General features: G+C 42.8%; 1 protein-coding gene across 3 annotated transcripts in view; it reads left to right on the top strand.

Annotated features, from left to right (window-relative positions):
* Positions 1-7,117, top strand: part of b3gnt2b (UDP-GlcNAc:betaGal beta-1,3-N-acetylglucosaminyltransferase 2b) — a 30,708-nt gene extending 23,591 nt beyond the window's left edge. For all 3 annotated transcript variants that reach the window (XM_087179026.1, XM_023425307.2, XM_023425308.2), the window contains exon 3: positions 1,974-7,117. In XM_087179026.1, the coding sequence (XP_087035152.1) occupies positions 1,999-3,192 (1,194 nt within the window). In that variant the 5' untranslated portion in view covers positions 1,974-1,998 and the 3' untranslated portion in view covers positions 3,193-7,117. The remainder of the gene's footprint in view (positions 1-1,973) is intronic.
* Positions 7,118-11,025: the final 3,908 nt, after the last annotated feature.

Below are 11,025 nucleotides of genomic sequence, written 5' to 3' on the forward strand. Positions count from 1 at the left end.
TGCAGTGGTCCGAGATGATGTACAGTTGATCTGGCTGCATAAAAAGGAGGAAGTTAAATGGTATGAGACGCCCAGAAACAGAGGGGAAGAGGGCAGAACACAAGCATTTAAAGTAAGAAGTGAAAAGAAAGTGAGCAGTGAGAATGTTATCAGCGAGGATGTGCGAGTCTGCCAAAGTAGAAACCTGAGGCGAACTCAGAACTTCCTGAAAGACTGTATTGTCTGTTCAAACCCACATACCTCCGTGTTGTCCTCATTTCTTTTTTCGGTTTAAGTGATGCTGGCCAAACAGTGCAAAATCCAGAGTGGAGATGCATCATCTGGCCTCCATGACATTGTCCTCTGCTATTATCTGGCTTTAGATAAGTTAACACTATGACATCAGCTGACAAAAGACACGTTTCCAGTACCAGAGATCTTCCAACATGACCTCTTTTTTTTTTTTTTTATAGTGTCTAATTGTCTGATTGTTTTATTGTATTTAGTTTGAACCGTTGCCAGAGCTACCTGTTAATGTGTGCTTGATGGTTGTGATAACTGCCCTGCTGGGTAACCTGAAATAACATCTGTTGGTTATTGATTTGCAAGGTTTGCCCAATGATTTTCTGACTTAATGTTACACCGTGGATAAGCACAAACACAACGCTAGAAGATGTAGTGGGGTAGCAAGGCAGCAGTGGCTAACAGGAAAGGATCTGTGACGTGACATGTTGTTAGAGACAGTTTCACAGGTTTAAGCCGAGTTGGTAAGCACCGCCCTTCTGGAGTCTGTTTGAGGAAGACATTAGCTCTTGTTTTACATAACATCTGAGCACAAACCACTGATATGAATCCAGAGCACAGGAACACATGAATGGAGGACAAATAAACATCCACAAAGGAAACACCAGATTGGGACTTAACCAATCGCAGCTCAAGTCAAGTCAGTTTTTATGTGTGTAGCAGCAATCACAACAGAAGTTATCTCAAGGCTCTTGAACAGGTCAATAATAATGTAATGATACCATATCGTAATGGTATCTATAATGCTCCTACTGATATAAGTAATAATAACCCATAACAAGTTGCATGCACCCTGTACATGTGGTCCACGAGGCGCCTGAAGCAAAAAGCTGCTGCACAGTGAACTATGATGGTAAAATTAGCAGAAACTGGAGGTTTGTCATTTGCTGTGTTAATTGATTTGATTGAATAATTTTCATGTGACTTTGTGTCAATGTGCTCTTTTAGTTGGATCTTCCCTTTCTACCAGTTCCTCCTCAACAGAGAGAAGAGTCATAAAACAACTTCACTATTATGCAACGCTGACTGCCGGTAAAAACATAAAAACAGCGATCACTATCTTGTTTTTCCAAAAATGGAGAGCACATGATCATTTACCTGAAATATCAATAGATGTTTGGCTGGAGCTGCTTATTGATCGACCAAACGTTGGACTTCTCCCATTGGCTGTTGCAAATTCCGAAAGATTCGGCACAAACATTTTCTATCATGTCGTCAGAGGGTGTTTACAGTGAATCCTCATATTAGTTATTTCTGTTCTTGTTGAATCATAAATCTCTGCTGCAACAGGTGACTTCACTACAGTCTCCTCTATTCCAGTTCCATATTACAATCAACATTGTTCAACAAAGGTCCATGAGTTGCGTGTCAACTTCAGCAGCTGCTTCCCCAAAATTTGCAGGTGTGAATGTTGCAAATTTCTGATGAACTGTTTGTTTTTGTTACAACACATCACTTCATCACATTTGTTTGTGTGTGTATGCTGATTCTCAGAAGCAGATAAAATGTTTTTTTTTTTTTGTTGTTGTCATCTCAGTTTCCCTTTTTGTTGTGTTTCATTCTTATATATTGATTCTTGACTTCTGTCCAGTAAAACTAGAGTCCAGTCCTTCCGTCGTATTCAAATGCAGCTAGCAAACTAAAGACAAACGAATACATCTTTATTTCTTCTTCTGTGTGTGTCTGCTCAGGTGGTGACGGGTGCAGGGCGCTGTCATGGCGATGCAGCGGAAGAAGCTGAAGCTTGGGGTGACAGTGATGATGATCAACCTCTTCATTTTCATCCTCATTTTCCGACACAGCGGTCAGGACAAGAACGGGCGTCACAAGGTCCAAATCCCCTCCGAACCCTTCTGGGCCAAACTGGCTCCGAACTCGGCTTACTGGAACCGCCAGCAGCAGATTCGAGACCTTCAGAACAACCCCATCCTGACGGCGAACTCCAGCGGCGTGGACCTGCCTGATTGGCTTGGTGAGCCCACTTTGACCTCTGTCCCCTGCGAGCGTAACATCAGGGTTACCACTCAGGTGAAAGACTACAACTCGCTACCAGACCGCTTCAAGGACTTCCTGCTTTACATGCACTGCCGCTCCTACCCGATCATGGTGGACCAGCCCGATATCTGTAAGGAGCCGCCGTTCCTTCTCCTGGCAGTCAAATCCCAGGTATCGCACTTCGACCGCCGCCAGGCCATCCGGCAGTCCTGGGGCCGGGCCGGGGTGGTAGCCAATAAGACGGTCGTTACTGTCTTCCTTCTCGGCAATGCCACAGCTTGGGACCACCACCCGGATCTATCCAACAGTCTGCGGGATGAGAGCGGCCGCCATCAAGACATCATCCAGTGGGATTACCGGGATTCATTCTTCAACTTGACTGTCAAAGAAGTTCTGTTCCTTGAATGGATCCAGACTCGTTGCCCCGGCGCCCGTTTCATTTTCAAAGGCGACGACGACGTCTTTGTCAACACCTACCGCATCCTGGACTTCCTCAAGGGCCTCTCGGTGCCCAAAGCCAGGGACCTGTTTGTCGGTGACGTGATCACCGAGGCGGGGCCACACCGAGACAAAAGGGTCAAATACTTTATCCCAGAGAGCATGTACGTCGGGAAGTATCCTCCATACGCAGGAGGCGGCGGGTACCTGTACTCTGGTGACATCGCCGCGCGTCTGCACGGTGTGTCACAGCATGTACCGCTCTACCCGATAGACGACGTCTACACAGGTATGTGTCTGAAGAAGCTAGGGCTGGCCCCCGAGAAGAACAAAGGCTTCAGGACATTTGACATAGAGGAGAAGTACAGGTTGAACCCCTGCGCCTACAAGAGCTTAATGCTCGTTCACCCGAGGACCCCGCAGCAGATGATCCAGATCTGGACGTGGCTCAGTAGCCCTGACCTGACCTGTCAGTGAGGATTCCACAGCAGCCACTTTCAGACTGACTGAAGTGGCTTTTGGGGTTGTTCCCAAAAGGTCAAAGTGAAAATAATTTTGTCTTGAGCAGGGTCACGGCTCAAAAGTTGGCAGCTTTAAGTTAAGATATTATTATAATGGTCACTTGGAGCCTCAGCTTTGGTGCAACTGATGCATTATACCTCTCAAAATGACCAACATAGTATTTTGACTTGATGTCAGACTTCCATAGATTCCATAACCCTGCTTTACTGTGTCAAACGAGCGTTACCCAAAGTGACCGTGTCTTTCTTTTGCGTGCACATATTTATATCACAACTATTTATATGGCCTTCAAAATGCTTTAACACTGTGTGTCGGCTCCATGGTGGAGCGTCTCAATGCTGTATTATATAAACAAGAGACTAAGACCTGGGAGGTGTCCACCTGGGACTCTCTTTGTTGTTTAGAAAAGACACTGCGTCATGTTTCCAGCACCGAGTGTCTGCATATTTCAAAAGTACATAAAAGAGTGAGTTCTTTGTAAAAAAAAAAAAACAGTGGTTCCCACATGCAGCAGTTTATGGCTGCTGGCTTTCAAAGAGCTTCCTGGTGAACACTTCCCAGTAATTGTTGCTGGAGGCTTAGTTTGTGCTGCTATTCCCATCCACACTCCCTAAAGTATTTACTTGTGACTCGCTCCAACTCAAACTCTGCCAGTTTCGCCTCACGAAGCCTTGAGGAAACTCTGATGTTTGTTCGTACCTGACCAGGTAACCGGTCATTTAGTCTCTCAAAAATCCAGAGGTTCCACTCTTACTTTTATTTATTTACTCCGATTCCCATAATTTATACTGTCTGACATTATTCCGACAGTGTTCCCACAAAAGTTCAAATCATGATCAAGCCTTGAAGTGGGGAGTTTGGTGGAGTGGATACACACTTTGTTTTCAGGAAATAAGGGGACGAGGAGCCCAGCTCTGTACGGCTCCGCGGGTCGGGCCTGGGCTTGACATGGATGGAGAAATCTAAATGCTGTCTAATTCTGCTTCAGGTTCTCACCTTACACGAAAAGAAAAACAGCTGATATGAATCCCAAGTGCATTTTCAGCGATACGTACGTAAACATTTCCAGCTGCCAGAGTAGAGCTTTCTGTATGACATGCTCACTGTAACTTGCTTTGTGAAGTCGTGGTGTTAAAAGTGTTAAATGTTGTTAAATGTTGCTTTACTGTGACGTCGGTGAATCAGAGTCAGAAATGCTTTAAAACACAGGTGGAACCTCACGTCTAAGCTACTTGTTCGCGCTCTTGTTACTTGACAAATTGGCTCTGCAACGTTCACTGATCATTTTAAAATCTTTCAATTTTTGGAGCAAAAGATTAATCATTAAAAAAAAATAAAAAATAAATCATGATAATTCATAGCTCCAGATATATTTAGTAGTTTGTTCCACCTTCTTTCCAGGACTTGAGAGAGTTTTAAAATGGCTGATAACACGTTTGGGAACGAAAGTCTTTATTTGAAGGTCACTGCTCAGCTCACTACTGTACGGCTTTAGCACAAACGCTGTCTTTCACAGAGTGTTGCACATATTTACATTTATGTTATATGTTGTTTTGTTGGTTTTGTTTTTTGTTTTGTTTTTCAGCTGTAGGTGAGACAAAGCCCGACACTTGACACAGTTATGAGTTTTTCAGATGCACCTTTGTGATATTACAGAGGGTTCAACGACCGCAGAGAAGGTGATGCTCTGAGAATGGTTGGAGAAGTAAGTTACATATGTCTTTATTGTCATACATATGGTTTAGGGTCGGTCCGTCTTGATTCATATCGTTGGATGGATATTTCCTTCAGTATTCTTACTCAGTCCGTGGAGTCGACACTGACAATAAGTGGCACAAATGTTGGTTTCAGTCACATGTTTGGATTGAGCCTGAACCTGCTGGTTACACTTGTGCTGTGACAGAAGGGCAGTGTTCCTCCGCCTCTGTTAGAGCTCCCCCTGCTGGTCAGGACGGTGATCTTTAGCTTGTAGCAGACATTGGCAACTCCATGACCCAAATCTGTAGTATAACATCTAATTTATTTTTTCATGTTTTCTTGGCCCTTTAGTCTTCGGATACTTTAAATTAACAGCTTCTCTCTCTGTTTTATTGTTTGTGTCACTGTAATTTGACATTAGTAACTACTTCTTCGTGGTTACTTTTAACCTGCATTGGTTTCAGATTGTTGATGTTTGCCACCCGAGAAAAAACAAAATGAGTTAAGACAATCACAGTATTGTTCTTTTAAAGGTGTGTTTTGATAATGAATTTATGGAATTACCAACTTATTAGACACTATTCTTAACTACCCACAGGTGGTCAAATCCGTCTGTCTCCATGTAGGATAAAACAAACACTAAATAAAGGAGACAAAATAAGAGCCAAGAGCCGAGTGGAGCTAATTTCATTCTTCGTAAATATTTAAGTCAAGTTTTGTTCTCTGGGTCATGTGTCGTCAACATCTTCACTGTGGCTGCTCACCACTCACATACCAGTAATAAATTACATTCTGTCTGTTCTGCAAAGAATTTGCGGCTACTTGAAATGTTTACATGTTATTAAACGTTATCGTCACTTCTTTTTATGATAACTACTCATGTCTGATGATTGGCTGTAGAGGTGTAAGCAGCTTTCTCTATGTTTTACTGTCTGTTTCTATGTTTGAATGTAACCTCTCACCATCACTGATCCCAGCACGGCTTAGCGCTGTGTGTTCTGACAGTTTCTCAGTGGCCAGGATGTGTCAAGACAAAAGGAGAAAATGTCCAGAAAAAAAAAAAAATATCCGATAGAACTTTTAACAAGATCAATAAGGAGTTATCATGTAATAAGTGCACGAGTGTTGCGGGATATAAAATGTTCAAAATGTTCAAATTGCCCAACAAATAGCTGAATGTTACAACGATCATTACAATGACTGTTTAATCATGTGTCTCTTCTCGTCTCGTCTCTTGTGACCCAAAGTTTTCAAACACATCGTGAGTCATTTTCAGATGAATCCTTGCTTCCGTTAGCCGTTATGTAACGTTCTGTTTGTTTTGTTTTGTTTTGTTGCGTCACCCTCCTGTTAACATGAACTTCAGAAACCTGACGTCTTTGTGTTATACAACACCTGCACTAGTCAGAGATGATTACCAAATCTGTGCCTGATGTTTGTACGTACTGTATGTGTAAGATTATCGTTCAACCATGTTAAGAGTGATTTGCTTTTTTTTTTTTTTATCACCTAGGATGACTTGATAATTTGAATAAAGTTATATTTTGCTGTTTTTGTATATATCGTTCTATGCATTTTTATTGTCATACAAACAAATCATGTGATGTTGGTAATAAGTTGTATCTTTGCAACACCTGTGAGTGGTTTCTTTTATTTTAAATGTTACGTCCAAACACAAGTCTAACGCCTCACTCACCCCTGCTGTCCCATCTGAGAGGGCTGATGTTAACTTTAACTTCATCTTCAAACCAACCAGTTCAGCCACTGTCAGGAAAACATGAAACGATTCTTCTTCTATGATTCTTGTTTTAGTGGTTTGCAACTCTAATGTTTTCTACTTGTGACCCCTTGTCAAAGATCCTGTGTGGACAGGCGTCAGAAAGGCGACAACATTTCCTTAGATTGTTTCATTTGAAGGATGTTCAGAGACATGAGGAGGTGAGAGTATTCTGTAATTCACAAAAAAACAATATTTATATAAAAGATTAATTTCTGAGGATCGTTACCGCAGCTCATAGAAAAGGTCAGTGATGCAATTTGGAAACAAGAAAATATTTAGATGATAAAACAAATGGCTGGTGTATCTCTCCAGCAGAGGGCAGCAGTGTATAAAGTGCCAGGGGACTGTTACCTACTGTATCACAGTTGAAGGCGGGAATATAAATAAAGACTGTGGGACAAACTCTTGAGAAAGAAACTTGTCATGTTTTGTAAAAAAAAAACTAAAAATAAATTATACATGAAGAAGCTGGTTAGTTTGGATTATTAGTTTTTATTGGTCAGTGAATAAACTCATTGAAATGTTTGTCAGCTGTGAGGAGATGCAGCACAATGGTGAAAGTATGATCTGCCCGTCTCTATGTGCAAGTCTGGTTTTATGCATCTGTGTTAACTAGAGCCGTCCGTTATTTTAATCATCTGTGATCTCCAAGTTGTAATGTCTTTTCACAGGGAGGGTAGAGCTGCTGAGATTCACTCCCTCAGTCTGAGTCTGTTGGATGGAGCAGCACCACCCTTCCCATCGCTTCCCCATAAAACCACTTTGTGTAGAACTGTAACATGATTATGGATCTTTTGAATTATTCTGCTGGCAAAAGGTTTTTGTTGGTAGAAAAATGAGATAATCCAGGTAAAAACAGGTGAAGTCTACATGTTGTGTTGCTTCCAGTTCATTCATATCATTCATGTGTTTCACCACTGGGGATCAGAAGTTTTACTCGTGGTCGGAGGCTTCAACGTGACGCGAACTCTGTTGCTGAAAATGTTTTTGGAAAGTAAACAGCGTGAGACGGTGGAGTCAGAACAAACCGATATCAGGAGCAGCTCTTCCCCGAGACAAACTCATTGCCCTTTCTTCTCAACGGTGTTTACTCTACACCTCTTCAGGGAAGGATGGGACATGGTTGTCATGGTGACCATATTCCTACAGGCAGATGCAGTCATCCCCTGGTGCAGGTGTGGGGGCACAAAAAGGTTCACGAGGGATATATAAATATATATATAGAGTGTGTGTGTGTGTGTGTGTGTGTGTGTGTGTGCGCCTTCTCCACCCACTCACTGTCTACTGTTATCTCACAGATAATGATCCAGTGGCCTTTTAAGGGAAAAACATTTAAAAGAGACAAATGGTTTTCAGGCTCCAGCTCTGGTTTAACAGATCTTGTTCTTCGCCAGGAAAGATTCAGATTCCACGTAGTGAAACGGTCTCAACCAAAAACAACACGGCCTCTGCTCCGTCTGAGACTCTGCACCTCACAGAAGCAAGAAACATGAAACCAGTGGTTTTTTTTTTTAAAGTTAACTCATTGAATAACGCTTTAACAGTAAATAACATTTTATTACATCAGAGCATGTTTTACTTGCTGTCCGATGATGAGACGGCAGGTGAACCTGACATATCGGAGCACACAGTAGACTCGTAAAATCCCAGTGAAACGTCAGTGTCTCGATCTTCTTCACTGTTTTATCTGAATTCATCTCTTAAGCTTCACTGCGAAGCATCTACGTCCTACATGACTGATTATTCACGGCCATCTTCCCGGCTCCCACGGCGACTGGAGTGGCATGGTGGTGTTTTTGTGTATTTTTAGGTGGCCCACCCTGGAACATGGTTTCCCTTTCCTTTCAGACCTGACAGTTGCATCCTGTTGGCAGGGGTTTATTCTTCGGAGGACATCGACGCTCTCACCATCTCAGAATTAAGCACAAAGTGTTTTTGAACCTGTGGCACCTTTGAACGGTCCCTGCTTGTGTCATGTCCTGCCATGACATCCTGTCTGGACTCAGAGAGACACAGAGGAGTCCAGAAGTCGTCTTTGCCTCGACCCCCACATACACCATCCTGCTGCTGTAAATACTCACCACAACACCGAATGTGTGTTCATCCGCCACTGAAAATAGTCTCAGACGAATGTACCACTTCTTCCTGTTTGAGTTACGTTTGCTAAAAACTATAGCGCCCAACTGTGCTTTATGAGAATTATCACCATGGCTCAAATGCATCAGGTTTTACAATTAGAAAATAAAGAGCACCCAGCTGAAACAATCAAAGCTTTCTGGAACAAAAGGACCTTCATTCTGCTCCAGTTCTACCTTTTTTTTTTGGCAGCAGCAGGATTGTAGGATGTTCCAGATGAGGGCACAGCTGGAAAACGACTCTTTTCATTCACACACGTCGCGGTGGGGTGAGGTCTGCAGCAGAGGTCACATACGATACTGTGTATGTGTATGACACACAGCTGCTGCTAGAAGCTTCTGAAACAGCGGGAAGTTGATTTGTTACCTGAAGCCTCTGAATCTAGTGAAGCCCCACCCGCCTGGTGCTAAATGTAGTGTAAAACAAACACCAGGGATCATTTGAAGATGTTTTCTGATCCAGATCTGGATGAGGCTGAATCAGCGAGCGACAGCTGAGTCATTCTGACCACTGAGCAGTTTTCCTCTTCTCCAGCAGAAGGATTTTCAGCACATTTAGCTGAGTGTTATTACACTCAAGGACTTGAAGGAGTTTCCTCTCCGGTGTCTGACTTTCCTCTCCTTCTGTTGTTTTGTTTTGATTTGATTTCCTCAGATCTGTATTAACATCTTCTTCATAAATTCTTCATGTTGTGATGGTTGTTGCTGACGACATGATTTTAATTTCACAGTCAGAGTGGAGCGCAGCTGGAGTGTTGAACGCAGCCTTTTCATTTTAACTGATTATTTGCATCTCACTCCATCAGCCTCAGGATTAATGCGCTGATTCTTAAAGGGATACAAGATAGCACACCAGGTGTTTGTGTTGTGGGACACATCTGGTGGACTTTAAACAGACTTTAAAGCAGACAGCTCATCTGATCAGTCCACAATCTAAACCGCTGTAACTGCTCATTTTCATTTAAATGAGTAAAAGTTGGGATTAGCCTCCAGGAGACGACTGAGGGAAGATAAACTCAATCAATCTTCAGCTTGGATTTGATTGGATGACGGTCTACAAATCTGACTGCTGACGGTGATGATCAAGTCTAAACGGAGAGAAACGCTGACTCCATCCTGACTCACGGGTGACATCATCAGCACGCTACCGGGAAGCCGAGATGATAAACTGGATTTTAAGTTCTCGGAAATTGATGGGAGCAGCAATTTTCTCCCTCACACACACACACACACACACACACACACACACACACACACACTAATGGGCTGATCTGTACTCCGGGGTCCCAGGAGGTTTTTACTTCCTTCATCTGTCATTGAAATGAATTTAATCTCTCTGAGACTGAAGCAGCAGCAGCACCTATCACTTATCTTCCACCACGAACACACACATCGCACACACACACACACACACACACACACACACACACACACACACACACCTTTTCTCCTACTGAGACTTTTGGACCCCTCCTTATACAATCACAGCCTCCATCCTTAAAGTTTGTAGAGGCTACATGAAGCTGCCCACAGATAAAAAAAGAAAGAAGAAGTGAAATGTCTTCAGGCTAAATGGATCTGTATCCTGCTGCACTTTGTTGAAGGAAGAAGAGCCAACATTAATCACAGGGAACACCTCCAACCTCCACCAATCCAGCAGCATTTTCATGGAAGCAGAAGAAAGAAGGAAATAAGAAAAGCATGAACACACTGACGCTCAAAACGTTGTTCAAGCTGTCAGATCTTTAAAGCTGAAGTTCGACATTATGGAAATCCACGTTTTTTAGTTGAGATACTGAAACTCATCACATTACAGTCTGATTCCTACAACAACAAAAAACCTTGGAAAGTTTTTTTTCCCCACTTTTTCCGAACTGGAGCAGGAGAAGTGGAGGAAACAGTGGGTCACAGCGAGAGTGGAGGTTTGCTCGGTGAAGGATGTGACACGGAGGGAGTGACTCACCGCTCTGATCCAAATCTCCATTTTTCCAGCTAAATCACCACAATGCAGGGAAATGTTTCTGTTCGTTGATGTTATAAATGTCACCGTACGACAGGCACAGGTTCAGCCAAAGAGATTCTGCTGTTTGAGATATCAGTCTGTAAATGGGACGATCCTCAGAGATCCTGCAAATGAGATACTGAAAAACTTCTAACAGCAAACTTGTCTTTCTG

This window comes from Seriola lalandi, unplaced genomic scaffold (genome assembly GCF_002814215.2).
Source record: "Seriola lalandi dorsalis isolate HSWRI2012SDOR001 ecotype SW California unplaced genomic scaffold, Sedor1 jcf7180002054769, whole genome shotgun sequence".
Classification (NCBI taxonomy): Eukaryota; Metazoa; Chordata; class Actinopteri; order Carangiformes; family Carangidae; genus Seriola; species Seriola lalandi.